At 41.5% G+C, this 25,995-nt stretch overlaps 1 protein-coding gene across 5 annotated transcripts in view; it reads left to right on the forward strand.

Annotated features, from left to right (window-relative positions):
- DIRAS3 (DIRAS family GTPase 3) overlaps window positions 1–11,237 on the forward strand; it is a 42,270-nt gene extending 31,033 nt beyond the window's left edge. For 4 of the 5 annotated variants that reach the window (XM_068963576.1, XM_068963573.1, XM_068963574.1 and 1 more), the window contains one exon: window positions 9,816–11,237. In XM_068963576.1, the coding sequence (XP_068819677.1) occupies window positions 9,881–10,585 (705 nt within the window). In that variant the 5' untranslated portion in view covers window positions 9,816–9,880 and the 3' untranslated portion in view covers window positions 10,586–11,237. Of the gene's footprint in view, window positions 1–8,744; window positions 9,063–9,815 lie in introns of those variants that run through there. The other variant, XM_068963572.1, reaches the window with a different exon arrangement.
- The last annotated feature ends 14,758 nt before the right edge of the window (window positions 11,238–25,995 follow it).

The following is a 25,995-nucleotide window of genomic DNA, read 5'->3' on the forward strand; positions in this document are numbered from 1 at the left end:
TATTCTTTTTTATTATAAAAAATATCCTTTTATTTTCAACCTACCTATGTCCTTGAATATGAAGTGAATTTGTTCTTACTTCAAACATCGTATAGTTGGCTGGTTTTTCTTTTTTGGTTTGTTTGTTTTATCCACCCTGCCAATCTGCCTTTTTATTTGGTGTATTTACACCATTTACATTTAAGGTGATTCTTGATATATATGAACTTAAGTATACAATTTTATTATTTCCTGGTTTTCCTCTGCTTCACTTTTATCACCTTTATGTGGGTTATTGGGATTTTTTTAATAGGATTCTCTTGATATATTTTTAGTGTGTTTGAGTATATCACTTTGTATAAAAAGTTATTCCTTTGGATATTACAATATGCATATATGACATTATAATCTATTATTGCATGAGTGAAGTATGGAAACCTTGCTTCTATTCAGGTCCCTTTGCCTTTCCCAGTTTTTAGCACCATTGCCTTGAGTATCAGATATTATAATTTTTCTTTCAATCATCATGATTGTAAAAGTTTATGAGAATGATAAGTAGGTAAGTGTAAGTAAGTGTTAGTTGCTCAGTTGTGCCTGACTCTTTGCAACCCCATGCACTGCAGCTTGTTAGGCTCCTCTGTCCACGGAGTTCTCTAGGCAAGAAGACTGGAGTGGGTAGCTGTCCCCTTCTCCAGGGGAATCTTCCCAACCCAGGTATCAAATCTGGGTCTCCTGCATTGCAGACAGATTCCTTACCATCTGAGCCACCAAGGAAACCCATGAGAAGGATAGTCTACCATATTTACCCCTATTTTTTAAATCTATCTTGATATTGTGCTTTCCTTTATGAAGTTCCTAATTATCTTTTCCTTTCTGTTTATGAAACTTTGTTTGTTGTTTGTTGTTCGGTTGCTCAGTCATGTACGACTCTTTGCGATCCCATGGACTGCAGCATGCCAGGCTTCCCTGTTCTTTACCATCTCCCGGAGCTTGCTCAAACTCATGTTCATGTTGGTGATGCCATCCAACCATCTCATCCTCTGTTGCCCCCTTCTCCTCCTGCCTTCTATCTCCCCCAGCATCAGGGTCTTTTCCAGTGAGTTGGGTCTTCACATCAGGTGGCCAAAGCATTGGAGCTTCAGCTTCAGCATCAGTTCTTTCAATGAATATTCAGAGTTGATTTCCTTTAGGATTGACTGGCTTGATCTCCTTGCAATCCAAAGGACTCTCAAAAGTCTTCTGCAACACCACAGTTAGAAAGCATTGATTCTTAGGTGCTCAGCCTTCTTTACGATCCAACTCTCACATCCGTACATGACTACTGGTAAAACCATAACTTTGACTATATGGACCTTTGTTGGCAAAGTAATGTCTCTGCTTTTTAATACTCTGGCTAGGTTTGTCATAGCTTTTCTTCCAAGGCTCAAGTGTCTTTTAATTTCATGGCTGCAGTCACCATACACAGTGATTTTGGAGCCCAAGAAAATAAAACCTTTCACTGTTTCCATTGTTTGTCCATCTATATGCCATGAGGTGATGGAACCAGATGCCATGATTGTAGTTTTTGAACGTTGAGTTTTAAGCCAGCTTTTTCACTCTCCTCTTTCACCTTCATCAAGAAACTTCCTTCAGTCACTCTTTGAGGATAGATTTGTTAGCAAAAAATCCTCTTTGCTTTTCTTCATCTGAACACGGTGTTTGTTCTTGAAGGTCTATTTTGTTGGATATAGAATTTGCAGTTGACATTTCTTTTCTTTCAGCACTTGAAAAATGCCATGCCATTTCCTTTGGTATCTGTGGTATCAAATGAGATATCTGCCATCATCTGAATTAATGTTCCTCTGACAGGTAATATATTCTTTCTTTCTATCTACTTTCAAGAATTTGCCTTTGTTTTCAGAATTCAGTTATGTGTCTTGGCATTGATTCCCTTGAAATTTTCCTGGTGGGGTTTGTTCAGCTTCTTGGAACTGTAAGTTTGTGTCTTTCAGCAAATTTGGGAGATTCTCAGGCATAATTTCTTGCCATACTCATTTAGACTGTACAAATGTTGGGATTTTGGTTACTGCACCACAGATCCTAGAGACTCTTCTCATTTTTTTCCCAGTCTATTTTAGCTCTATTGTTCATACTGAGTAAATTTTATTTATCCTCAAGTTCACTGATTCTATCAATGTCATCTCCATTATAATATTAAGCCCATTCAGAAAGTTTAAAAAATTTCTATTATTATATTTTTCAGTTCCATAATTTCCATTTACATCCTTTTTATATGTTTTATTTGCTGAACTTTTAAAAAATCTTATTTTATATCAGAATTCAGTTGATTAACATCCAATGTTGTGTTAGTTTTAGGTGTATAGCAAAGTGACTCAGTTAAGTTCAGTCACTCAGCCGTGTCCGACTCTTTGCAACCCCATGAATCACAGCACGCCAGGCCTCCCTGTCCATCACCAACTCCCAGAGTTCATCCAAACTCATGTGCATCGAGTCAGAGATGCCATCCAGCCATCTCATCCTCTGTTTTCCCCTTCTGCTCCTTCCCCCAATCCCTCCCAGCAGCAGGGTCTTTTCCAATGAGTCAACTCTTCACATGAGGTGGCCAAAGTATTAGAGTTTCAGCCTCAGCATCAGTCCTTCCAATGAACACCAGGACTGATCTACTTTAGGATAGACTGGTTGGATCTCCTTGCAGTCCAAGGGACTCTCAAGAGTCTTCTCCAACACCACAGTTCAAAAGCATCAATTCTTTGGCACTCAGCTTTCTTCACAGTCCAACTCTCACATCCATACATGACCACTGGAAAAAACCATAGCCTTGACTAGATGGACTTTTGTTGGCAAAGTAATGTCTCTGCTTTTCAATATGCTACCTAGGTTGATCATAACTTTCTGTCCAAGGAGTAAGTGTCTTTTAATTTTATGGCTGCAATCATCATCTGCAGTGATTTTGGAGCCCCCCAAAATAAAGTCTGACACTGTTTCCACTGTTTCCCCATCTATTTCCCATGAAGTGATGGGACCAAATGCCATGATCTTCGTTTTCTGAATGTTGAGTTTTAAGTCAACTTTTTCACTCTCGTCTTTCACTTTCATCAAGAGGCTTTTTAGTTCCTCTTCACTTTCTGCCATAAGGGTGGTGTCATCTGCATATCTGAGGTTACTGATATTTCTCCCGGCGATCTTGATTCCAGCTTGTGCTTCTTCCAGCCCAGCGTCTCTCATGATGTACTCTGCATAGAAGTTAAATAAGCAGGGTGACAATATACAGCCTTGACGCACTCCTTTTCCTATTTGGAACCAGTCTGCTGCTCCATGTCCAGTTCTAACTGTTGCTTCCTGACCTGCATATAGGTTTCTCAAGAGGCAGGTTGGGTGGTCTGGTATTCCCATCTCTTTCAGAATTTTCCACAGTTTCTTGTGATCCATACAGTCAAAGGCTTTGGCATAGTCAATAAGGCAGAAATAGATGTTTTTCTGGACCTCTCTTGCTTTTTCCATGATCCAGCAGATGTTGGCAATTTGATCTCTGGTTCCTCTGCCTTTTTGAAAACCAGTTTGAACATCAGGAAGTTCATGTATCTATTCTTTTTCAAATTCTTTTCCTATTTAGGTTATTACAGAGTGTTGAACAGATTTCCCTGTGCTATACAGCAGGTCCTTGTTGGTTGTCTGTTTTAAATATATCAGTGTGTACACTGTCAATTTCAAACTCCCAACGTATCCTTCCCGCTTTCTCCCCTGCTAACCATAAGTACATTTTCTAAGTCTTTGTGTCTGTTTCTGTTCTGTAAATAAGTTCATTTGTATCATTAAAAAAATATTCTGAATATAAGCAATATTATATTGATATTTGTCTTTCTCTGCCTGACTACTTAACTTAGTATGATAATCCACGTTGCTACAAATGGCATTATTTCATTCTTTTTTATGGTTTGGTAGTCCATTGTAGACATATACCACATCTTCTTTATCTGTTCGTCTGTCAGTGGACATTTAGGTTGCTTCCATATCTTGGCTATTATAAATAACATTGCAATGAACACTGGGGCACATGTATCCTTTCAGATTTTGTTTTTCTGCAGATTAATCCCAACAGTGCTTCCCTAATAGCTCAGTTGGTAAAGAATCCACCTGCAATGCAGGAGACCCCAGTTTGATTCTTGGACCAGGAAGATCCACTGGATTAGGCACAGGTTACCCACTCCAGTATTCTTGGGTTTCCCTTGTGGCTAAGCTGGTAAAGAATCTGCCTGCAATGCAGGAGACCTGGGTTTGATCCCTGGGTTGGAAGGATGCCCTGGTGAAGGGAAAGGTTACCCACTCCAGTATGGAGAGTTCCATGGACTGTATAGTCCATAGGGTCTCAAAGAGTCAGACATAACTGACTGACTTTCTATATTCTATAATCCCAAGAGTTGGATTGCTGTATTATATTGTAACTCTAGTTTTAGCTTCTTAAGGAGCCTCCATACGGTTTTCTATAGCTGCCGTACCAATTTACATTCCCACTGACAGTGCAAAAGAGTTCCCTTTTCTCCAAACCCTCTCCAGCATTTGTTGTTTGTAGACTTTTTGATGATGGCCAACCTGACTAGTGTGAAATGTCATCTCATTATAGTCTTGATTTGCATTTCTCTATTAATTTAGCAGTGTTAAGCATCTTTTCATGTGCCTCAGCTATCTGTATGTATATTTAGGTCTTTGCTAAAATTTTTTATTTTTTGTTTCAAAAAATTTGTAAGTGCCTGTTGAAGCATTGTTATGAAGGCTGCTTTAAAATCCTTGTTAGGTTTTTCCAACATCTATTTCATCTCAGTGTTGGTTTCAATTAATTATCTTTTCTCCCTGATATATCTCTAATCTGTGGGTCCTAACTAGCTAACATTTGGTCCAGAACTTTGGTCTGGTGTGTTCCTTTTTTAAAAAATAAATCTTATTGGAATATAGTTGCTTTACAATGTTTATTAGTTTCTGCTGTATAGCAAAGTGAATCAATTATACGTATACCAAGGAGAAAAGGACTGGTGAGATGAATTGGGAGATTGGAATTGGCAAATATACAATTCTATATTATAAAGTAGATAACTAATGAAAACTCCTGTAGAGTAGTTCCTTTATAACTATGGTATAGTGGTATATAGTTTTATTTCTCAGGGAACCCATTCCTTTGACTCTCTGACCTACTGCAATGCTGGATCCCTGGGCTAGGGCCCCCCTTAAAGTGAGATATTTTATATTGACTTTTGAAGTACAAGACCTGGTTTGGATGGAGAAGCTATGGTTTGTATTTTTATCATTTCTTGTGATTTCTATGTATAAGCTCATAATTTGATCTCTCTGGCATTTAAAGGCTTTGCTTTGGGATATATATTTCCACACCCTCTTGCTTTCCTCCTCCTTTTTCTTCTTCCTCCTCCTTTGTCTTCTTCCTCCTCCTATTTTTTTACTTCCCCTTCTTTTTTGTTGTTTCTTTGTTTTAAATGTCTTTCCTCCAAAGGCATCTTCATTCATCTTCCCTATATCAGGACCCTCTTTTTTTGTGTATTTGAAATGTGTATTCTTAGTTTGTTTACTATAAAGAAACAAATATGCATTATAATGATGGGACAGAACTAAAAAGCAGTGGAACAAAAGACATCCATACACCCCAAGGAACCATTGTTTGCAAACAAAAGGTGAGGCTACAGGAGAGAAGAGTAAGCTTGGTCTCAGGTCAGAGCATGACATGGCCCCTGAGGTTCAGTTTCCTCATCACCAAAATGAAGGGTTTGACTTGATGGTCCTCAGAGCACTTCCAGCATGATAAATGACTTAGTGATTGGACATAATTGCCTTCAGATAGCTGAAAGGCTGTAAGGGCATCCAAGGGAGCAGACTGATCAATGCCGTTCCAGACTCCAGAAGATGAAACTGGAATCAGTGAGTGGAATGACAGGCAAACTATGAAAACTTCACTAATAATCAGAACTACCCCCAAATAGAGAGGACAACCTGTCAAGTGCCAGGGTATCTGCTCTGGGGTAAACCGATGCCCATCAGTTTCAGTTTCAGGACACTCTTTTCTAGTCTTATTCCTAAAGGCTTTTTGTTGTTGTTCAGTCAGTAGGTCGTGTCCGACTTTGCAGCCCCACAGACTGCAGCACGCCAGGCTTCCCTATCCTTCACTATCTCCCTGAGTTTGCTCCAACTCATGTCCATTGAGTCGGTGATGCTGTCCAATCATCTCATCCTGTCACTCCCTTCTTTTCCTGCCCTCAATCTTTCCCTGAATCAGGGTCTTTTCCAGTGAATTGTCTCTTTGTATCAGGTGGCCAAAGCATTGGAGCTTCAGCTTCAGCATCAGTCCTTTCAATGAATATTCAGGGTTGATTTCCTTTGGGATTGACTGGTTTGATCTCCTTGCAGTCCAAGGGACTCTAAAGAGTCTTCTTCAGCACCACAATCTGAAAGCATCAATTCTTAGGTGCTCAGTCTTCTTTATGGTCCAACTCTCATATCCGTACATGACTACTGGAAAAACCATAGTTTGACTATGTGGACCTTTGTCAGCAAAGTGACATCTTTGCTTTTTAATACGCTATCTAGGTTTGTCATAGCTTCTCTTCCAAGGAGCAAGCATCTTTTAATTTTGTGGCTACATTACCATCTGCAGCTCAAGAAAATAAAATCTGTTACTGCTTCCACTTTTTCTCATCCTATTTGCCTTGAAGTGACCTTTTATGTGCCCTAGTTTCAATAGGCAGAGTGTTACTTGTGGTTTAGGGGGAATGTGCAAAGTTTTCATTCTTGCTCAGAATTCTCACTGCTCTTCTTCCCTGCCCCAAGTTCTTCTATCCTCAATTTATTTTCCCCAAACCTGCTATGTTTTCCCGGTGGAAATCTACTCTTATTTGGTTTAAATAATAAGGTCATTGGCACTTCCAAAAATGCTCAAAGACTACATGATTATGTGTATACAGATTTCTGTATTATTATTTGAAGGCCAATAGCTGTCTTTTATGAATTACCTATTGTATTCTAAATGCCTTCTAACTAGTGCATCAGGGAGTAGCTTCTTGAATCCTCCCCACAATTCTTTCTCATAGGTATCAGTTCCCCTCTACAGAAAAGTAATTTCTCCAGGATTGCACAGCTCAAGGCATATTATCATTTCAGTTGCTCAGTTGTGTCCAACTCTTTGTGACTCTATGGACTGTAGCATGCCAGGCCTCCCTGTCCATCACCACCTCCCAGAGTTTACCCAAACTCACGTCCATTGAGTCGATGATGCCATCCAACCATCTTATCCTCTGTCGTCCCTTCTGCTCCCGCCTTCAATCTTTCCCAGCATCAGGGTCTTTTCAAATGAGTCAGCTCTTCGCATCAGGTGGCCAAAGTATTGGAGTTTCAGCTTCAACATCAGTCCTTCCAGTGAACACCCAGGACTGATCTCCTTTAGGATGGGCTGGTTGGATATCCTTGCAATCCAAGGGACTCTCAAGAAGCTTCTTCAACACCACAATTCAAAAGCATCAATTCTTCGGCTCTCAGCCCTCTTTCTAGTCCAATTCTTGCATCCATACATGACTACTGGAAAAACAATAGCTTTGACTAGATGGACCTTTGTTGGCAAAGTAATGTTTCTGCTTTTTAATATGCTGTATAGGTTGGTCATAACTTTTCTTCCAATATTAACATGTATTCAAAAGAAGGAAAAGGGGAAAAACCCATTAACATTCTAAAGCTAGCTTTCTGCCTCTAAAGCATGTGTTCTTGATCTCTGCCTAACACCCATGAGTCTTTGGGTAAGAAAGAAAAATTATAAAAATGTTTTCACTAATGAGTAAAATATACTGTATCAGCTTAATGACACAGAAAGATAATATCAGAAAAAGAACAAGAGTTGGAGTGAGGAGTACTAGGTTTGGGCCTAGGTCCATCATTTATGAGCCCTTTAAACTTGAACAAGTAATTTTACCTGCTGAATTAGTTTTCTTTTGCTGTGTAACAAACCACCACAAATTTTGTGGCTTAATAGGACACCCAACTGCAAAATCTAGAACTCAAGTCAGAAGTCTGGATGAGCTCAGCTGGATTGTCTTCTCAATTAAGGATAAAATCAAAGTGTTGATGGTCTGATCTTACGTTCAGTTTCTAGAGAAGAATCTGCTTTGAAGATCATTCAGGTTGTTGGAAAAATCCAGTTGCTATAGCTCTGCGGCTCATGCTTTCTTACTGGCTGTCAGCCAGGGGTCGCTCTCCACTCCTAGGAGGCTGCCCACATTTCTAGTCTGGATTTTCCTGAGGTTTTTGTGACGACGACTAAATGAGAAGTATTGTACACATAGTGGTGATGGATATGATCATTGCTTAATGTTGCTGAGTGTAGAAGATACCCCTCAACCTCTAAACACAGAGCATGTCTACACCACAGGAAATCCTACCAAGAGGCAGGTTCCAAAGTCTCTTATAACAGAAGTGTCAGTTGGTCTTCCTCAGCAAAAACAGAAACTGGGTTTTGTGCTGGACAAATGTTTATTGGAGTGAAGTGGATGAGATGCGGTGAGGTGTCTGTCACCGGTAATGAGAAGAGTGCTAACTGGCCTTCCTGCAGTGAAGAGAAGGTGGCGAGGGTTGGGAAAGGCTAACCTCGCAGGGGGCAAAAAGCGAAGAAGTGGTTTGGATTGCAGTAGGCGAGAAATGCCTGCATCGCCAGCCCCGTAAGCGGACCCCCCTCAGTGGGCGGGTACTTGCGAACACAGGGCCGCCTCCAACCCCCGCCCCTGCCCGGGCTGTGGGTACCTGTGTAGGGGACGCCGGGGAGACTACCGGGGGCGCGTCTGACTCGGTCAGCCCCTCACAACCCAATCCCCCCTCTGTGAGCGGTGCAAGTGGAGTCTCCCAGTCTGCGCCCCCTGGCTCTAGCTAACCAATCTCAGTCCCACTGTTGGTTGGAGCATTTCGCCCAGAGCCTCCGAGCGTACTGGTTGCCGGCTGCGGCTGGGAGCTTGGTTGCGCAATTACTTGCCGCCACTGCGGCCGCGGCCAAAGCCACCTGGGCAAGGAGCGAATTTGCCGCGAGGTTCCCGCCTCGGAAAGAGGTAAAAGCTATCATTCGCCTTTTGGGGGGCACTCAAATGCAAGGTATAGCGAGCGAACCAGCCTGGATTATCGCGGGGTGGAAAGCAATGGGCACGTTATCAGGGAAGCGGGTACCTGGGGACAGTTGCTGCAGGTTAGGGGTCTCTGTTAGCCTTACGAATCCTGGTCCCTGTGGGCTTCCTGGACGCCCCTCCACCCCCGCACTGCCCCCCGTGACCACACCCTGGATCGCGGTGTCTGCGGCAACCTACCCTTGCCCGCAGTGGTCGATCTTTGTCAGATATAGGCATAATTTTTAATACTGCAGGAAAGAAGACAGCAAGGGCTTATTTAGGGTGAAATGTTTGCTAACATCGCTTGGATGTGCATGTTTTAAGGGTTGGCAAGCTGTCCGTTCTTGCAGTATTCTGTAGTGTGGCATGATAAAATAAAAATAGGTGCGTAGCCACCGCGAAAGTAACAAACAGGTATCATTGGAAGAAGAGGCTCGGGGCGCTCCTGCCCCCCTCCCCACCCGCATTGCCTTTGGTGGGTTCCCGGGGTGGGCAGAGAGACAGCTCACCGCAGAGAATGGAGGAGGGAGGAGGGAAGTGGGAGGAGGGAGGAGGGTGGGGTTAGCGAGCGAGTCGAGGCAGACCCCACCCCCCGCCCCCCCACCCCCCCACCCCATGTCCCCAGGCAGGCGCTGCGACAAGACATCATTCCGAGTTAGACTCCCACCCCTCACACATCCTCTCTTCTCTCCTCCGTAGGCGTCCCTCACTGCTGGCCAAGTGCCTGAGAAGCAGTACACGCACCTCTCAGCTAATACCTGACCATGGGCAACTCCTGCTTCGGCCTCAAGGAACGCCTGATGAAGCGGCTGCGGCCTCTGCCGACTGTGATCGTCATCCGCACCTGCCTGCCCCAGAGAAGGAGCAGAGATTTCCGCGTGGTGGTGCTCGGCTCGGCCGGCGTGGGCAAGAGCGCGCTGGTGCAAAGGTGGGTGCGCGGCAACTTCCGTGAGGCGTACCTGCCGACCATCGAAGATACCTACCGCCAGGCGCTAGGCTGCAGCCACAAGGCGGGTGCGCTGCACATCACCGACACCACCGGTGGCCGCCGCTACCGGGGCCTGCAGCGCCTTGCCATTGCCAGGGGTCACGCCTTCATCCTGGTTTATTCTATCACCAGGAAGCAAACCCTGGAGGAGCTGAAGCCTCTCTATGAGCTGATCCGTCAACTCAAAGGTAACAACCCGCAAAAGTGCCCCGTCATCCTGGTGGGCAACAAGTGCGATGAGAGCCGTCGGGAGGTGAGTGAGAAGGAAGGTGCTGCCTATGCGTGCGAGTGGAATTGCGCCTTCTTGGAGACCTCGGCCAAGATGAATATCAACGTCCAGGAGCTGTTCCAGTTGCTGATAAATTTCGAGAAGAAGCCTGCCGCCGCCGCCGCAGCCCCCGCCGGCACCCAGCCTCCGCAGAAGAAATCCCAGATCCCCAAGACCGCCGAGAAGCTGCTGGGCAAGTGCATCGTCATGTGAACCCTGAGCCTTAGAGATCGCGCCCCTCCTCTCCTTCAGTGTGCCGAAAACACGGACCGACCCCATCGTGCTGTGTCACCTGTACATGACTGACTTGTGTGCTGTGGTTTGGGTTGTAACAATTAGATGTCAATAAATGTCCCTTGTGAGTGAATAACTTTCCTTTTCCCCAGGCGAGAGAACTCGAATTGTTAAAATAATGGACATTGGAGGAGGAGAGGAAAAAAGGAACGGGATGCATTTCAAGGATGGGACTTGGATGGACTTTAGAGATTAATGTTTGAAAAAGAGACTGGAAATGGCAAAATGAATTGAAAGATACCACTGCCCTTCTTGTAATCCTATTATTGTGTATTATTCTTAAACATTTCAAGTCCTGTAAATGTCTAATCATATCTCCCCATTGTGTATTTAATTGTTAAAAAACACGTTTCTGCCGCAAAAGCTCTGACAGATGGCTGTGAGACAGAAATACTAAACATGATAAATAAATGAATGTCCTATGGTTGAGCATTGAGGGTGGGAGCAGAGAGAATTGTTAAAGTGGATCTTGCTTACTAAATATATGCCAGTTGTTTCATAGGTCATTTAAAAATGTTTGAGTATTCTATATCCCTGTTTAAAAAAATTATAATAATTCCATGACTTAATAAAGCTTTTCCTGCATGCAGTCAGCTGTAATAATTTCTTTTTCACTCAACAACAACAAAAATTACCCGTTGCCAGTCACAACTGGTGAAGATTTCTAATAAGAATTTTATGTACGGAAGCCTATGCCCTCTTGAAATTAGCTGGGTGGGGGTGGTTCATGGGTCCCTGCAATGCAGAGCTAGCTTATATCCATCACCTTTCCTGGGCTGATTCAGGAAGAACTCCAGGCATCTTTGAAGAGGTTACTGGCTCATTTTGCTGCTGTCTTGGAGGTGGGTGGTGAAAAGCAAACTCTGCCTCAAAAGTCTTTCCTCAAGAACTACTGGAAAATGGATGAACCTAGAGTCTGTTATACAGAGTGAAGTTAAGTCAGAAAGAGAAAAACAAATATTGTATATTAAGGCATATATGTGAAATCTAGAAAAACGGTACAGATGAACCTATTTGCAGGGCAGGAATAGAGATGCAGACAAGACAGATCAGGTGGACAGGGATTGGGGAAGGGGATGGTGGGATGAATTGAAGATTGGGTTTGACATACATACACTACCACGTGTAAAATTGATAGCTGGTGGGAACCTGGGATATGGTGCAAGAAGCTTAGCTTGGTGATCTATGGTGACCTAGAGTGGTGGAACTGGGGAGGAGGGAGGTCTAAGAGGGAAGGGACATATGTATACATATAGCTGACTCACATCTTTGTATAACAGAACTAGCATACCATTGTAAAGCAGTTATACCCCAATTTAAGAAAAAAAAGTACTGGAAATAGGAAAAAGTACTGGAAATGGAAGGTAAGGGGAGAAATAGGTGGGATTTGAAATCAGAAATTTCAAAGGAAGCTTTTTATTTTAAGATTCATTTTATATTTGAACATAATTTTCTTTGAGTGAGAGAATATGTATCTATACACATCCTTGTTTTCAAGTGTTTTTCTTTTTTCAGTTAAAGAGAAGTGGGGAGGCTCTAAGTCTGGTGATTTTTCTCCATAAAATATCTCTTATTGGATAAATATTTATTGAACAACTTAAATGTTTATAAAATGCCTTCTTATAACTTGATTTTTAGGGGAGAAGCACATCATTGAGGAGGAATCATAAACATCTATCACATAATAGAGTCAAAATTTTGAGCTTAGAAAATTCATTCAGTGGCTCCTTTTAAATAGACGATTATTTAAAATTTCTCCTATTCACTTTCAAATCAATTCTCAACCACTAGAAAATATCTAAGTGGTTCTGCCATATTGCTTTTTATGTATTCTATTTTTAAAATATTTCTTAGGTAACATCCCTAATGGAGTAATTCCATTTCTAAAAGAAAATATCTTGGCTATTTCCCAGGTGAATTCTCCTTGAAAAAATGTGTTGCACTCATTGTTTTTCTTTGTAGAGGAGCAAAGGGATTACTAAGTGGCAAATACTACACTTTAGAAAGGGAAAGGAGGAGATTTAATGTTGCAAGAAATGCTTAGTAAAAATATTTTTAAATTATAGTAAATATTTATACAGTCTATCTAAATGCCATTGTTTCTATAGCACATTAGAGCAAATATTTATATAATTTTTGTACATGTCAATGTTCTACATCATACTACTTAATCCTCATGACAATCCACTGAAGCAGATACTGTTATGCCCATTTTGCAGGTTGATAAATGTTACAAAACCAGTAAGCAGCAGAGCCAACATTTGAAGCCAGGTGTTCTGCAGCATAGTTGGTGCTCTTTAACCACCACAATGTATGTCCATTCTAAGATGACTAGTCCAAGGACAAGTGAGTTGACACCTCTGTTCTCTATTTAAAGGAAGCTTTATCAGAGCCTCCCTAGAATCCTGGAGAGAGGCAAAGAAACAAATTGACTATACAAAGCACACATGATGGTTTAGAAACAGAGAAGAGAGAATGAGGTGTTGGATAACTTTTCCCTGAAGAGTTTACATGGTTGGAATCTTTTATGTCTAGAGACTTAGTAGATCTCTCCCCAAAATAATTATAAGCTTGAAATAAGCTTTACATTGTTACCTTGGAGCAGGGAAGATGTAAACCAGTCTAACAGTTCTTCCAGCTAATAGTGTTATTCAAAGAAGCTGGAACCTGTAGCTTCTAGTTTTTGCACTATCCAATATAGTGGCCTCTAGCTTTATGTAACTTCTGCATTTGAAATATGGCTAGTCCAAAGTTAGGTGTTACATTATTATGAAAAGAATGGAAGTAGAATATCTCATAATTTTAATGTTTATTACATGTTGAGATAATATTTTAGATACAGTGGATGAAATGAAACATACTAATTTTATATTTCTTTTTGCTTTTTAAAGTGTGACTAGTGGAAAATTTTCAACCGTACTTGTGACTCATATTTGGCTCGCTTTGTATTCCTCTTGGGCAGTGCTGATACATAGTAAGAGTGGCTAGCAGAACTAATTTCTAATTTGAATCTTATTGTGCATATATTAGCTAGGATCAACAATCAAGCGTCGAAAAACATTGGCATGTATTTAAAGTAATATGTGTTGTCAGATGTCTACATAACTTCATGAAATTCAAGATTAACAGAAATGTAACAAAATCCACTGAGAGGTATGTTTGCATATAAATGAATGGGAATTGAACATCTATAAGCTACATCTATAAACCTGGACCCACAGGCCCAGAACTTAGAAAAATAAATATGTCAGCCAGTGAATTCAGGGAGTTGGTGAGGATTAAAATAAATGAAAACTGAAAATATGCCCACTGCACTGATATGATGTTTTTTCAGGCTACAGATACTGAAAAACCTGCCATCCATTATGATGCTGAAAAGTGAAAAGTGGAGGAGAGAAATCTAGTATGGAGATGAATACAATTTTATAAACTGGGATTCAAAACATTTAACTGACACCAGTGTCATGGGTCTACATGGGTGCATTCGTAGATGCTCTGTCCTGTCCCTCAGGGTAACGTCCCTCAAGTAATCCCCCATGTCTGCCTCCAAGTTTCCTTTCTGGTCTTCTCTGTGAGCATATCACACCATGCACCCTTTTTCCCAGACAGCCTGGGCAGTTTTCTCTTTCCTTGAACATCCTATGTGGTTTTTCCTTTGTTGTTTCTTCATACAAAGAATAAAAATTTTCCTCCATTTTCTAACCATCAGAATTTTATTCACCCTTTAAAATCCTGCCCAAATACCAACTGTCTTTACCTTTGAAGGCTTCCTTATTTTTTTAAATAATTATTCACACATGTTATTAAGGGTCAGCAATATCCTTCCTCAGTGCCAATCCCTGGGGTACAGCATCGCTACCTTTAAGGAGCTCACAATTGAACAAGGGAGATGGTGGGGGGCAGGGAAATGCACAGCAGAGTGTGACAGGTGCCGTAAGATGAGTCCATTCTCCGCCCCGCTATCATATTGATCTTTCAAAAATGCAATTTGATTACACTACTGCTGTTAAGAGCCATCATTTGCTAGCTATTCTGACAAATCTGCACAAAACTGTGCAGACAAAGATGTGTTACAGCACTGTTCATGCTACCTCTGCTATTCATTGTGTGTCTGAGCGGCAAGTCCTCTGGGCATCATTGTCCTCAGACATGAAATGGGGATGATGATAATAGCTTCTATTCAGGGTGGTTATATTAAATGAGTTAATACATACAAAGTACTTAGAATAGTGCCTGGCACATTCCAAACAATCCATAAATATTAGCTATTACTGTTATTAACAGAAGACTGGAAATTACCTAAATGACTATCAATATGGGCTTAGGTACATTAAAATAATAATGAGGTGATGCAGGCCAACACACAATATCTCCAAGGCTTCTTTTAAGTCCGCTTCCATTGGAGGGTTAGAGTGTGTGTGTGTGTGATTGTATATGCATAGTACAAAACTCTTCTAGAAGGATATTCAAGTAAATGTTAATAGGCATTGCCTCTAAGAAAGGCAATGACTGTTTAATGGGGAAGAAGACCCACTTTTCATTTTATAACCTTTAATACATTTTGAATTATATTGCCATGTGCAATGTTTTTCTACTTATTGAAAAAAGCCAGATAATTTCCTTATGAGTCTTACCAGGAAAGGACAAACTAGGAACTAGAATCCAAATTTTTGAATACCAGCCCCAGTGCTTTTTAAATTGTATTCAATGTTAGTAACCCCAGTGAGGAAACCACATAGTCTAACTGAAAGAAAAAAAAACACAAAACTATTACTGTGTACCTAGCATAGGGCATTTAAAAGACGAGGACCAGATGAAGCTCAGAACCATTAAATAATTAACCTGAGGTCACATACTGGGATCACTGAGGCTGGGATTCTCCCCCAGATCTACCTGATATCACCAAAATGAACCCAGAATCAAAAAATGTAGGTTTAATACTGTGTTTTTCCTTGCTTGCTTTTCTTTATTTTTTGTCCTGTTCACAACCTTGTGAGTTGTGCAAAGGAAATAAACTAAAACCTGTGAAAGCATTGTGCACAAAACTAGCACATAGTAAGTCCTCTGCCACTCAAAGGAATTGGACTGATGTTTTCTTCCCTCTTTAATGCTCCTGGATATTTACTCCATGACTGATGTGAATGTCATTCCACCCAACACCCCGGCCTCGGAGATTATGTTCACCTGATATTTGTAGGAGAAGCACATCTAAAAAATTCCATTTCTAAAAGCTCTATATTCAGGCGTGGGAGGTAACCAGCTCGCCACGTTAATGCATGTCCTCCTGTTTACTCCTTTGGCTCTGAAAGCTCATGTGGACTCTTTGTGAAGGCAATCATTAATCCAGAGTGGGAGAGAAAGAGAAGGATTCAGAGAAAAATTACTCGTAATTGCAGAGCTCTATTAGTATGTTTTTCTCTGCAACCTGGAGCTGAACATTGTGCAATGTATTTGTTCCCAGTGTAATTTAAATGTGAATTAAGCAGTGCTATGAGGCCAGGCTGTTTGAGGACAAGGCAGTTCATCACATGTTTGGAATTATTGCTTGAAAATGTCCACCTGAGTGAAAAATGCCTCCTATCCTGCTGGTAGACGCACTCCTTAAGATACTAACTATGATATTAGCTCTGCTGTTCTTAACCAGCTAGCCACCTTTGGAAACTTCTGTGGACTGCAGTTCATCTTTGAAATGAGAGGACCTCAAACTCAAGGTCCACAGAGAGCAAGTAGGCAGTCTCGATGATAATATGTGGGAAGTTCCATAGGGAACTGCCTCTGTCCAGTTCTGCTGGGAGATATGGACCCCAGTGTTATAAATTTTTTTCTGATTTTTGTGGTGAATCTCAAAATTTTAAAATATTGACAATTAATTAAAAATTGTTAGTACAAAACATACACATAGATCAATGAAATGGTATAGAGAGCCCAGAAATAAACTCACGCACTTATGGTCAATTAATCTATGACAAAGAAGGCAAAAATATACAAGGGAGAAAAGACAGTCTCTTTAATAAGTAGTACTGGGAAAACTGGACATCTACATATAGGAGAATGAAATTAGAGCATTTTTCTCATACCATAAACAAAAATAAAATTGATTAAAGACCTAAATGTAAGACCAGAAACAACCTCCTAGAAGAAAAGATAAGCAGAACACTGTTTGACATAAATCTCAGCAATATTTTTTTTTTTTGGCTCTGTCTCCTCAGGCAAAGAAAACAAAAGCAAAAATAAACAAATGAGACCTAATTAAACTTAAAAGTTTTGCACAGCAAAGGAAACCATCAATAAGAAAAAGAGAACCTACTGTATGTAGGAAAGTACTTACAAATGATAAGTCCAATAAGGGATTAATCTCCAAAATATGTAAAGGTCCAAAATCAGGTTCACATGATGCTGTTCCCAATGCTAGAAAACATCAAGATTTTATGCAGAAGTTGGGGTAATTGCCTTGTCTCGGATTCTGTGTACTTTGTCCCCAGAGTGGCATGACATTCCAAGAATCTCACCAAACCTCTTATGAAAGCAGAATCTTCATCTCTAGTTCTAAACCATAGCTCAATAAAACCTCAAACTTTTTCTTCTTTCCTTGCAACCCACTCACCACATCTTTTCTTTGCCTGACTCAGTTTAACCCTTACTTTCTCAGTTAACCTTCTCTGACTGTCCTGGCTAGATTGTCTCCCCAGTGTAGCTTCCCATCACACCGTATCCTTCCCCTTTGCATCATTATTTGTTAAGTAGTTTTGCAACCAGAGAAAGTATAACATTGTGAGTATGAGGCCATGTGTGAATTTTGCTCACTGGCGGTACTTCTAAAGTCTAGCACAATGCTTGGAACTTAATAGGTGCTGAATAAATGCATATTAAGGAAGGAAGCAATATTTTATAAAGGAAACAGGCTCATAAAGGTTAAGTTATCTTCCCAGGGCACAGAGCTAGTAAGGGGCAGAACCAGGATTCAAGCCTAGATTTGCCAGATTCCAAAATCTCCTAATCACTATAACCAAGAGCATAGCTCCATGTTCTATTCCTAAATTCACTCTCTCGAGGGAGAGCACCAGTCAAACAAATCTGAAGGTAGGGTTTTGTTCTTAAGTCAAAGTCATCAACCATCTTTTCTGTACAGATTGAAAACAAGAGCTAAATATATGCTTTGAAGTGCAATTACCCCATTGTTGCTGGGAAACTTGTCAGTTTGAGGTTGGCTTCATCAGGTATGAAGCTGAGAAACTTCTGGGATGTCAGGTTCTAGTAAGAAACAATTTCCTGGCAGAATAAGAAATAAAATTCTCAAGTAGACTTCTTGCCTCCCCAGAACACAGCGGGGAGGATGGTATCACCAAAAGGCCTTGGAACTGATGCATGATGTTAGGCCAGGAGCTTGAGGAGCCCATGGCAGATACCACGGATGAAAAAGGGAAGCAGGCTCACGACACAAGCAGGTACAAGTGAGCCACCCAATGGGGCTCCTAATCCAAAGGGAAGTAATTGAAAAAATATGAAATTAATAATAACCAACATTTATTGAGCTCTCCACGTTCCTATCTAACCATCCCTTCATTTATCCAAGCATCAAATTTTATCTATCTAGCCATCCATCCCTATACATCCACCTGTTCATCCATCCATCAATCCACACCCATCAAATATTTACTGGGGGCCTGTTAGGTACTGAGGACTTTCTTGGTGCTGAGAATATGCAGATGATTGCAGCAGATTGAACCCTTGCCCTCATGAAATATACATTCTAGTGGGATGGAGAGTAGAGGGAGGAGACAATGAGTAAATACGTTAATATTATACAATATAACCTCAGTGATAAGTGTTATGAAGAAAAAAAAAGAAAACCAGGATGAGGGGACCAAGACTGTCAGGGTAATTTTGTAGACAATATGGCCAGGACATTTTGCTAAGCATAGGACAAAACATAATTGTATGTAATTTTCCTCTGCAGTGTATACTAAAGGACACTGGATGGTAGTAAATTAGTTTCCAAGAGTTAGATTCAAATTCAAGCCCACCTAATGCCACAGTCTACACCTCGGGCACCTCTGTTTTTCAGTCCCAGGGATCTGAGCTGGTCAAAGCTGAGCCAGATAAATGCTGGTATGTTGCCATAATTTTTTTCTCTAGCACAAATATTTATGACGTTTGTATGGTGTATGACTTACTGCACCAAACTCTGGGAAATCGACTGTCCCTGCTCTAAAAGAGCGCATAGTCTGGTAGGAATGTGGACCACTTAGAATATAGCAGAGCAAACCCTGGGTCTTCTGTAAGGGTCGGTGCTGGGATAGGAGCTCTAGAGAAGGCTAGAGCCCCTCAGCCTGACCGCCCCCGCCCACCTCTGTGTTCAGCCCTGCCTTGCTTGGATCTCACCTCCTGTCACTCACCTCTTGCCCCAGTGCTCCACCCGGCCTGCCCCCCTCACGGTTCCTCAAGCCCACCCTACCTACCCTTGCCTCAGACTTTTCACTACCCACTGCATCTGCATTGCTTTCCATTCCCTGCCCAGTTTTCTTCAAAGAGTTATTGCCATCTTCACGTACAGTGTATAATCTCTGCTTCTGTGTTTAGGCACTGTCTCCTCCACTTGAATATCAGCTCTTCAAGAGCAAAGATTTTTTTTTTTTTTAATTCAGTTTTATCTTCCTGGCACCTTGAAACAGTGTCTGACACAATACAGGTCCTTAATGAAGGGAAGAATGTACAAATGACTCGCACTGGGCTTGATGATAGCTGGGGGATTCAAATGTAAAAATGCAAAAGCCTGGGCCCCACCCTGGGGAGTTAGTAATTTTGGAGTTAAGCCTGAGCATCTGAAATTGTCGAATGCTGAAAGTTAATTCTATGGCACCAGAGCCAACTGTTAAATATTCAGGAATTTTGTGAGCCGGTTGCTAAATGCAGCCATTGTGAAAAATTAGATATAAAGCCACAATTATGTTTAATTATATTTAAAACAAATATACTCAAACTTGAAGTACCCCAAATTCATCACTATAATTCCTAGGTATTTTACTACAGATTATTATTATCTGTGCTCTTGGGTTATGTTGACTGTATTTGTACAGCAGAAATACTCTACAGCATGAGCTACTGTGTGGCCCTTCCCAACACTATTCAGTGATGTCACGTCGATAGCTTGAAATTGGTTACCACAGAAGTATTTTCCATGGATGGTAGCCTGCCAGACTCCTCTGTCCATGGAATTCTGCAGGCAAGAACGTTGGAGTGGGTTGCCATTCCCTTCTTCAGCAGATCTTCCCAACCCAGGAATTGAACCCAGGTCTCCTGCATTGCAGGCAGGTTCTTTACCCTCTGAGCTATTGGGGAAGCCCATGGGAGTATTTATACCCTGGAAATTGCTAAACGCACAGATTAGGTCTTGGTCTATCTGAAGAATCAGCTGTCGAAGATTTACCAGCACACTACTGGGCACCCTCAAGTTCAAAACCACTGACAGATGGACAGAGAATGGATTCAAATCAACGGTGCCACTCGTTAGCTGACTCTTTGGAATACTCTGGGTGGTTCCACTGGGCTAGTGCTGTGGTTCTCAAACTTTCAGGTGCTGGAAACCCTTTATGATGTTAAAAACTATTCAGAACTCTCAAAAGATTTTGTTTATGTGGGTCATATCTCTGGATATTTATTGCAAAATACTGAGTTAAAATGGAAAAATTTTTAATGTGCTTATTAATGGAAAATAATAGTTTTCGTTTAAATAAACATAAATAGTATATCTTTTATGAATAATAAATGCATTTTCCAAAACAAAAAAAAACTTTAATGAGAAGCTGACATAGTTACATTTTTGCAAACCCCTTGTCAAGCTTAACAGAAGACAGCTGGCTCCTTATACCTGTTTTTTCATTCAGTCTGCTAGAATATGGCCCATTATGGAGCTTTGGGAAAACATCACTGAATTCTCATGAGAGAGTGAAAGTGAATAAAGCAAATAATGTCTTAGCATTATTATGAAAATTGCTTTGACCTCAGGCCCCTTGAAAGGGCCTTACGGACCCCATGGGTCCTTGAATCATGTTTTGAGAACCTCTCATGTAGCATAAAAAGTCCAAAGTATGCAGGGGAGGAACTGATGGATTGGAGATAAAGCATGAGAGAGAAGCAGGGGCCAGATGGCATCTGATGGAGTTCATGGAGAGCCGCTGAGGGCTCAAAAGCTGGAGAGTGACAAGGTCATTCTTTTATTTTGGAGAGATCATGGGTTATAGTGAGGAAACTAGACTAGAAAGGCTGAGAGGGGTTTGGGATGGGGGCCCAGCTGGGAGGTTGTTACCATAAAGCAGATAAGACATGAAAGAGGCCTGAACTGAAGTCATGGCTGTACATCTGGAGGGCAAGTGTAGCATGGTAGAGTTGAAATGATTTTGCAATGAATTATATGTGAGGGGAAAAGAAAGGAGCTAGGGTGTACCCAGATTTCTGCATTGGGCAGCTGAGTGGGTGGTGAGTAGTCCAGGGTAGGAAATAATTAACTCCACTTTGCACTTGTAAGCAGAGTTTTCTAGTAGGCAGTTGACAGGTAGGTCAGCAAATAGGAGAGGTATCCAGGCAGGGCAGAAGTGGCCTGGGGAAATCAGCCAAGGCTGAGAGGGACAAACTTATTTGACTATGATCATGCAGCTTCTAAGTGCCTAGAACATTTTTCAGCAGGATAACACACGAAACTGTTATCGCAGCACCCAGTACACAATGGTTATGTAAATAAATCGGTTATATTTTGCCTTCATTTATTTATTTTTCTCTAACTTGCAAATGAATTGTGTAGGTGGTCCCCCTGCAGTCCACTCCACAGTTCCTGAGGTTCATTTGCTATAGTATAATGTGTGGGCTAACGCGAGAGGCTTAATGCAATTTTCTTTAGGCTGTGGCCAGGAAAATTAGTAAGATTGAAAAATTTTAGGTAGCTATTCTGCAACTTGCAATGGAAAAATCTGAACAGAGTAAAAACCTGGGAGCAGGGTATCAAGCATCAACCTTTCTGCCCCCAATTGCTTTAGGAGCAGAAGAAATCTGGTGCCAAGTTAAACAGCTACTGCACAGGCTCTGTGCGTAATGAGCACTGATACTAACCACATGATTGATGAGGGACAATTTAGTCACAGGGTGCCCAGAAGGGTGAGGGGTATGGTCAGAAAAGGCTCATATAACTGTCATTCAGTCACACATTTACCCAACAAATACTCGTTGGGTACCCAGCCAGAGACAAAGCAAGATGCTAAGTCCTGTGGGAGTTATAAAGTAGGATGAAATTAGGATCCTACCTTTAAGGAATTTACAGCCTCTAACATGAATAAGGAACATTGCTTGAACTCTTATATTATGCTAGACACTGTTCTAAGCCTTAGACATGTGTTAGGTCTGTTGATTTTGACAAATGATAGTATAGGTTGCATGTTATTATTATCAATACAGTTCTCATTATTCACATGGGAAAGCTAAACCAAGGGGAAATTAAGGCACTTGCCTAAATCTCTAGAACACGTGCTCCCAATGGGGAGACAAGTGAAAATCTCTGAAAGCGAGATCAATGTAATCATCGGTCAGATCAACTAAACCTGTAACACGTCTTCACCAAGCAAGCTTGCTTTAACTGTTGCTACAAAAACCTTGCATGTGCTCCAAGCATCAGGTAGCTTAAACAAGTTGTCTGTCAAGAACTTGGAGCCAGCCGTGTCCAGTTTAAGTTCAAGCCAGTTAAGACTGCTTAGGACCACAGCCCTCTGATTGGGCTTGCACAAGTGTTTGCCCATGACCTTTTAACATCAGAGGGCCCAAAACTCCACCCTCAGAACATGCTAATGTCTCCATTTCTTGAGTCTTCAGTCTATGAAGAAGCCTATAGCATAGTTCCACCTGCACAGAACAATGATTACATCACTTTCTAATTTCCAATCACCTTTTCCCATGCTTCCCATGCCTCAACTTTATCCCGTAAATACCCCCAGCCCCTCATTTCAGGGGAGGCCAGTTTGAGAGTTCTCCATCTTTCTGTTTGGCTCCTTGTGGATAAGCCCTTTGGTGCAAAGTTTGGCATCTCAGCATTTGGTTTGGTGTATGTGGCAGAAAGCAACCTATTTAAGTAAGAAGAGGATGTTGGGCGTGCACCCAGTCTTCTGTAGTGGAGTGGGCCAAGAAGAAACTTGCAGGTAGGAGCGTATGAGACTGCTCTGGGGCACAGGCAATATGTGGAGTGTAATGGGAGGTGAGGGGGAAAGCATGGCACCAACCTGGCACAGCTGCTGCTGCTAAGTAGCTTCAGTCGTGTCCGACTGTGTGACCCCATAGACAGCAGCCCACTAGTCTCCCCTGTCCCTGGGATTCTCCAGGCAAGAACACGGGAGTGGGGTGCCATTGCCTCTCCAACCTGGCACAGAGATGGCCCATATATGGCCTATATATATATATATATATATATATGCAGTAAAGAGTTAGAGAATCTTTTAAAGCACAAGGGGTTATGTAATAAAAAGAATAGTTTAGAAAAAATGACACAGCAGAAGAGTTGAAGGAGAGGGAGAACGAAGGCAGGGAAATAAAGGTAGGACCCCAATGATTCTTTGATCTTCCTTGAAAGAAGAGTTAGGGTTAGCTTGTTTCTGCAATTGATATTCTTTATAACTCTCACATTTAAAGTAGCATGTACTCACTACGGGTTTCCCAGGTGGCACAGCGGTAAAGATTATGCCTGCCAGTGCAGGAAATGCAAGAGACTTGGGTTTGATTCCCGGCTCAGGAAGATCCCTGGAGTAGGACATGGCAACCACTCCAGCATTCTTGCCTAGAAAATTCCATGGACAGAGAAGCCTAGTGGGTTGCAGTCCCTGGGGTCGCAAAGAGCAGCACTCAACTGAGCACGCAGCAGGCATGCTCACTATAGAAAACAACATACAGAAAAGTGTAAAGATGAAAAACACCCATACTTGGACACTAATACCTTGGACACTAATACTCCAAGGTAACTACCATTAATATATTTATTTACTGCCGGGCTTTTTTCTAGGCATTGTTCTCCAGGTGGGTTGAGAGATGACGTCTGGTGGATAAATAGATAAATAGAATTGATTGAACAAATTGGAATTATGTTGCTTAGAATCCTGCATTCCCCTCTCCTCCCCACCATGGTCACATTGGGAATGGTTTTCCCCTTCTATTAAACATTTCTTTAAACAACCATCCATTTGGTTGATTGAAATATGGCATCATTTAAGTAATTTGCTATTTTTTGATATTTTCTTTGGTTCCTACTTTGCTTTTGTAGTTGCAAATAGTGCTGTAGGTAACAACCTTGTACATTGATCTTACCCCTTGTCTCTGAATATTTCCTCAGGTTTAATTCCTATAACTGAAATTACTGGGTTAAGGGGTCTGAGCACTCTTAAGGTTCTTGATCTGTATTTCTAAATTGCTTTTTGGAAAGACTGCAACAATTTGCATATCCACCAGCCCTGGGCAAATGTTCTGCCAGTGGATTGTACACTCTGCATCAGCATTTAAATATCTAGCCCTGAATTGTGTCGCTTATGCCAGACCACAGTTTCAAACTGGATTTCAAATATTTTGACTTGGATCAGGACAGTTCTTTCTCGAAGCCAGGTTTGTGCAGTGGCCCGAGTGCTTGATAAGGAGCTGTTTATGCCGTCAGTGTAGAAATGAAATTGACGTCATCAACCATTGCTGGACAGAAAGGAATACAACTTGAAGAAAGCTCTTTATAAAGAAATGGGAAGACTGGCTTTTCAGACACCTTAAGTCCACTTCAGCAGAGGCAATCCTGATGATTTGGGGCCTGATTATCACACATTTTTAGCCCTGGTCTGTCTCTTTCTGATGAGCTGGGATTTGACCAATTCATTTTTCATTAACCCCTCTTCAAGAAGACTGAAAGAAAGAACAAAAGAAAAAGAAAATCAGAGATGCCCAAGCTTTTCTGGTTTTCTTTTTTGATTGATGGGTGAATAAACTCAGAATGTAAGTGAACACTCTAATAATCCTTGTTCTTTAACCCTCAAATCACAGAAAGTTGAGAGGTTGTCTTAGAAATGATTGGGAAGAATTTTTTTTTTCAGTCATAATGATGTCTGATTTTTCTAGCTTTGGATAGTACATGTCTAGTCTTTTTTAAACCTCTAACATACAGAAGTCCAAGAGACTCCCAGGGTTTTGTCCATTTCATCCTACTCATCCTCCTAGCATGCTCCAGTTTATCTGTGTGATGAAGAAGAGGGGGTGAATTAGGTTACTGTCCATTCTAACCCCAGTGAATCTTTAATCCTAACATCTTAATCCAGGACAAATGCCCTATGGGGAAGATTGAAGGGAGCAGGGAATCCTGGTGTTTTGACATTTCCCATAGGCAAACTATAGTTCCTTCCCACAACAGCTACGCTATGCTAAGTGCTCTACAAATATTATCACATTCATTCCAAATGATGACAGGTACTATTAATAGTGCCAGGGTTTACAGGTGGGGGAACTGAGTCACATAGGCGTTAAGTATTGGGTTGACCAAAAAGTTCGTTTGGGTTTTTGGGGAAATGTTACAGGAAAAATCCAAAGGATCTTTTTGGCCAACCCAATTCCGTGAAGGTGTCACAGAGCTGGTGAGTTGTAGAGATGTGTTTCAAATCAAGCCAGTCTGGGCCCAAAGTGAGTGCTTTCAACCACTGTACTATGCTGTCTTCACAATTACAGCTTTTTCTCAATTAGCCTCTGAATGGTCCAAAGCCCACTGACTCTGCTTCCCATGACTGGCTCTGTCAACAGATTTATATGTCTTGGCAGCCTCAAACTGGGGCTTCCCAGGTGGCGCTAGTGGTAAAGAACCTGTCTACAATGCAGGAGATACAAGAGACACAAATTCAATCCCTGGGTTACAACTTTCTCCTGGAGGAGGGCATGTCAGCCTACTCCAGTGTTCTTGCCTGGAGAATCCCATGGACAGAAGAGCCTGATAGGCTACAGCCCATGGGGTCTCAAAGAGTCAAACACAACTAGAGAGACTTAGCATGCATGCCTGGCCTCAAACTGATGGTGGAAACACAAGCATACCTCACGGTGTTGGCTTGCAGCATGAGTAAGATGTTGTTTGTAATGAATAACTCTCTTCATTTATTGGCATTTGCTAGCTGGCCAAGTTGACTCTTTGTGCCTCAGTTTACCTATCTGTCAAAGGGATGTGATAGTATCCATTTCAGGGGATTGTTGTGAGACTCAAATGAATTAATACATGTGAAGTACTCAGAACAGGATGTAGCACAGAGACACTGCTCTTTAAGTGTTGTTAATATCATTACGTC

This window comes from Capricornis sumatraensis, chromosome 2, assembly GCF_032405125.1.
Source record: "Capricornis sumatraensis isolate serow.1 chromosome 2, serow.2, whole genome shotgun sequence".
NCBI classification, from domain to species: Eukaryota; Metazoa; Chordata; class Mammalia; order Artiodactyla; family Bovidae; genus Capricornis; species Capricornis sumatraensis.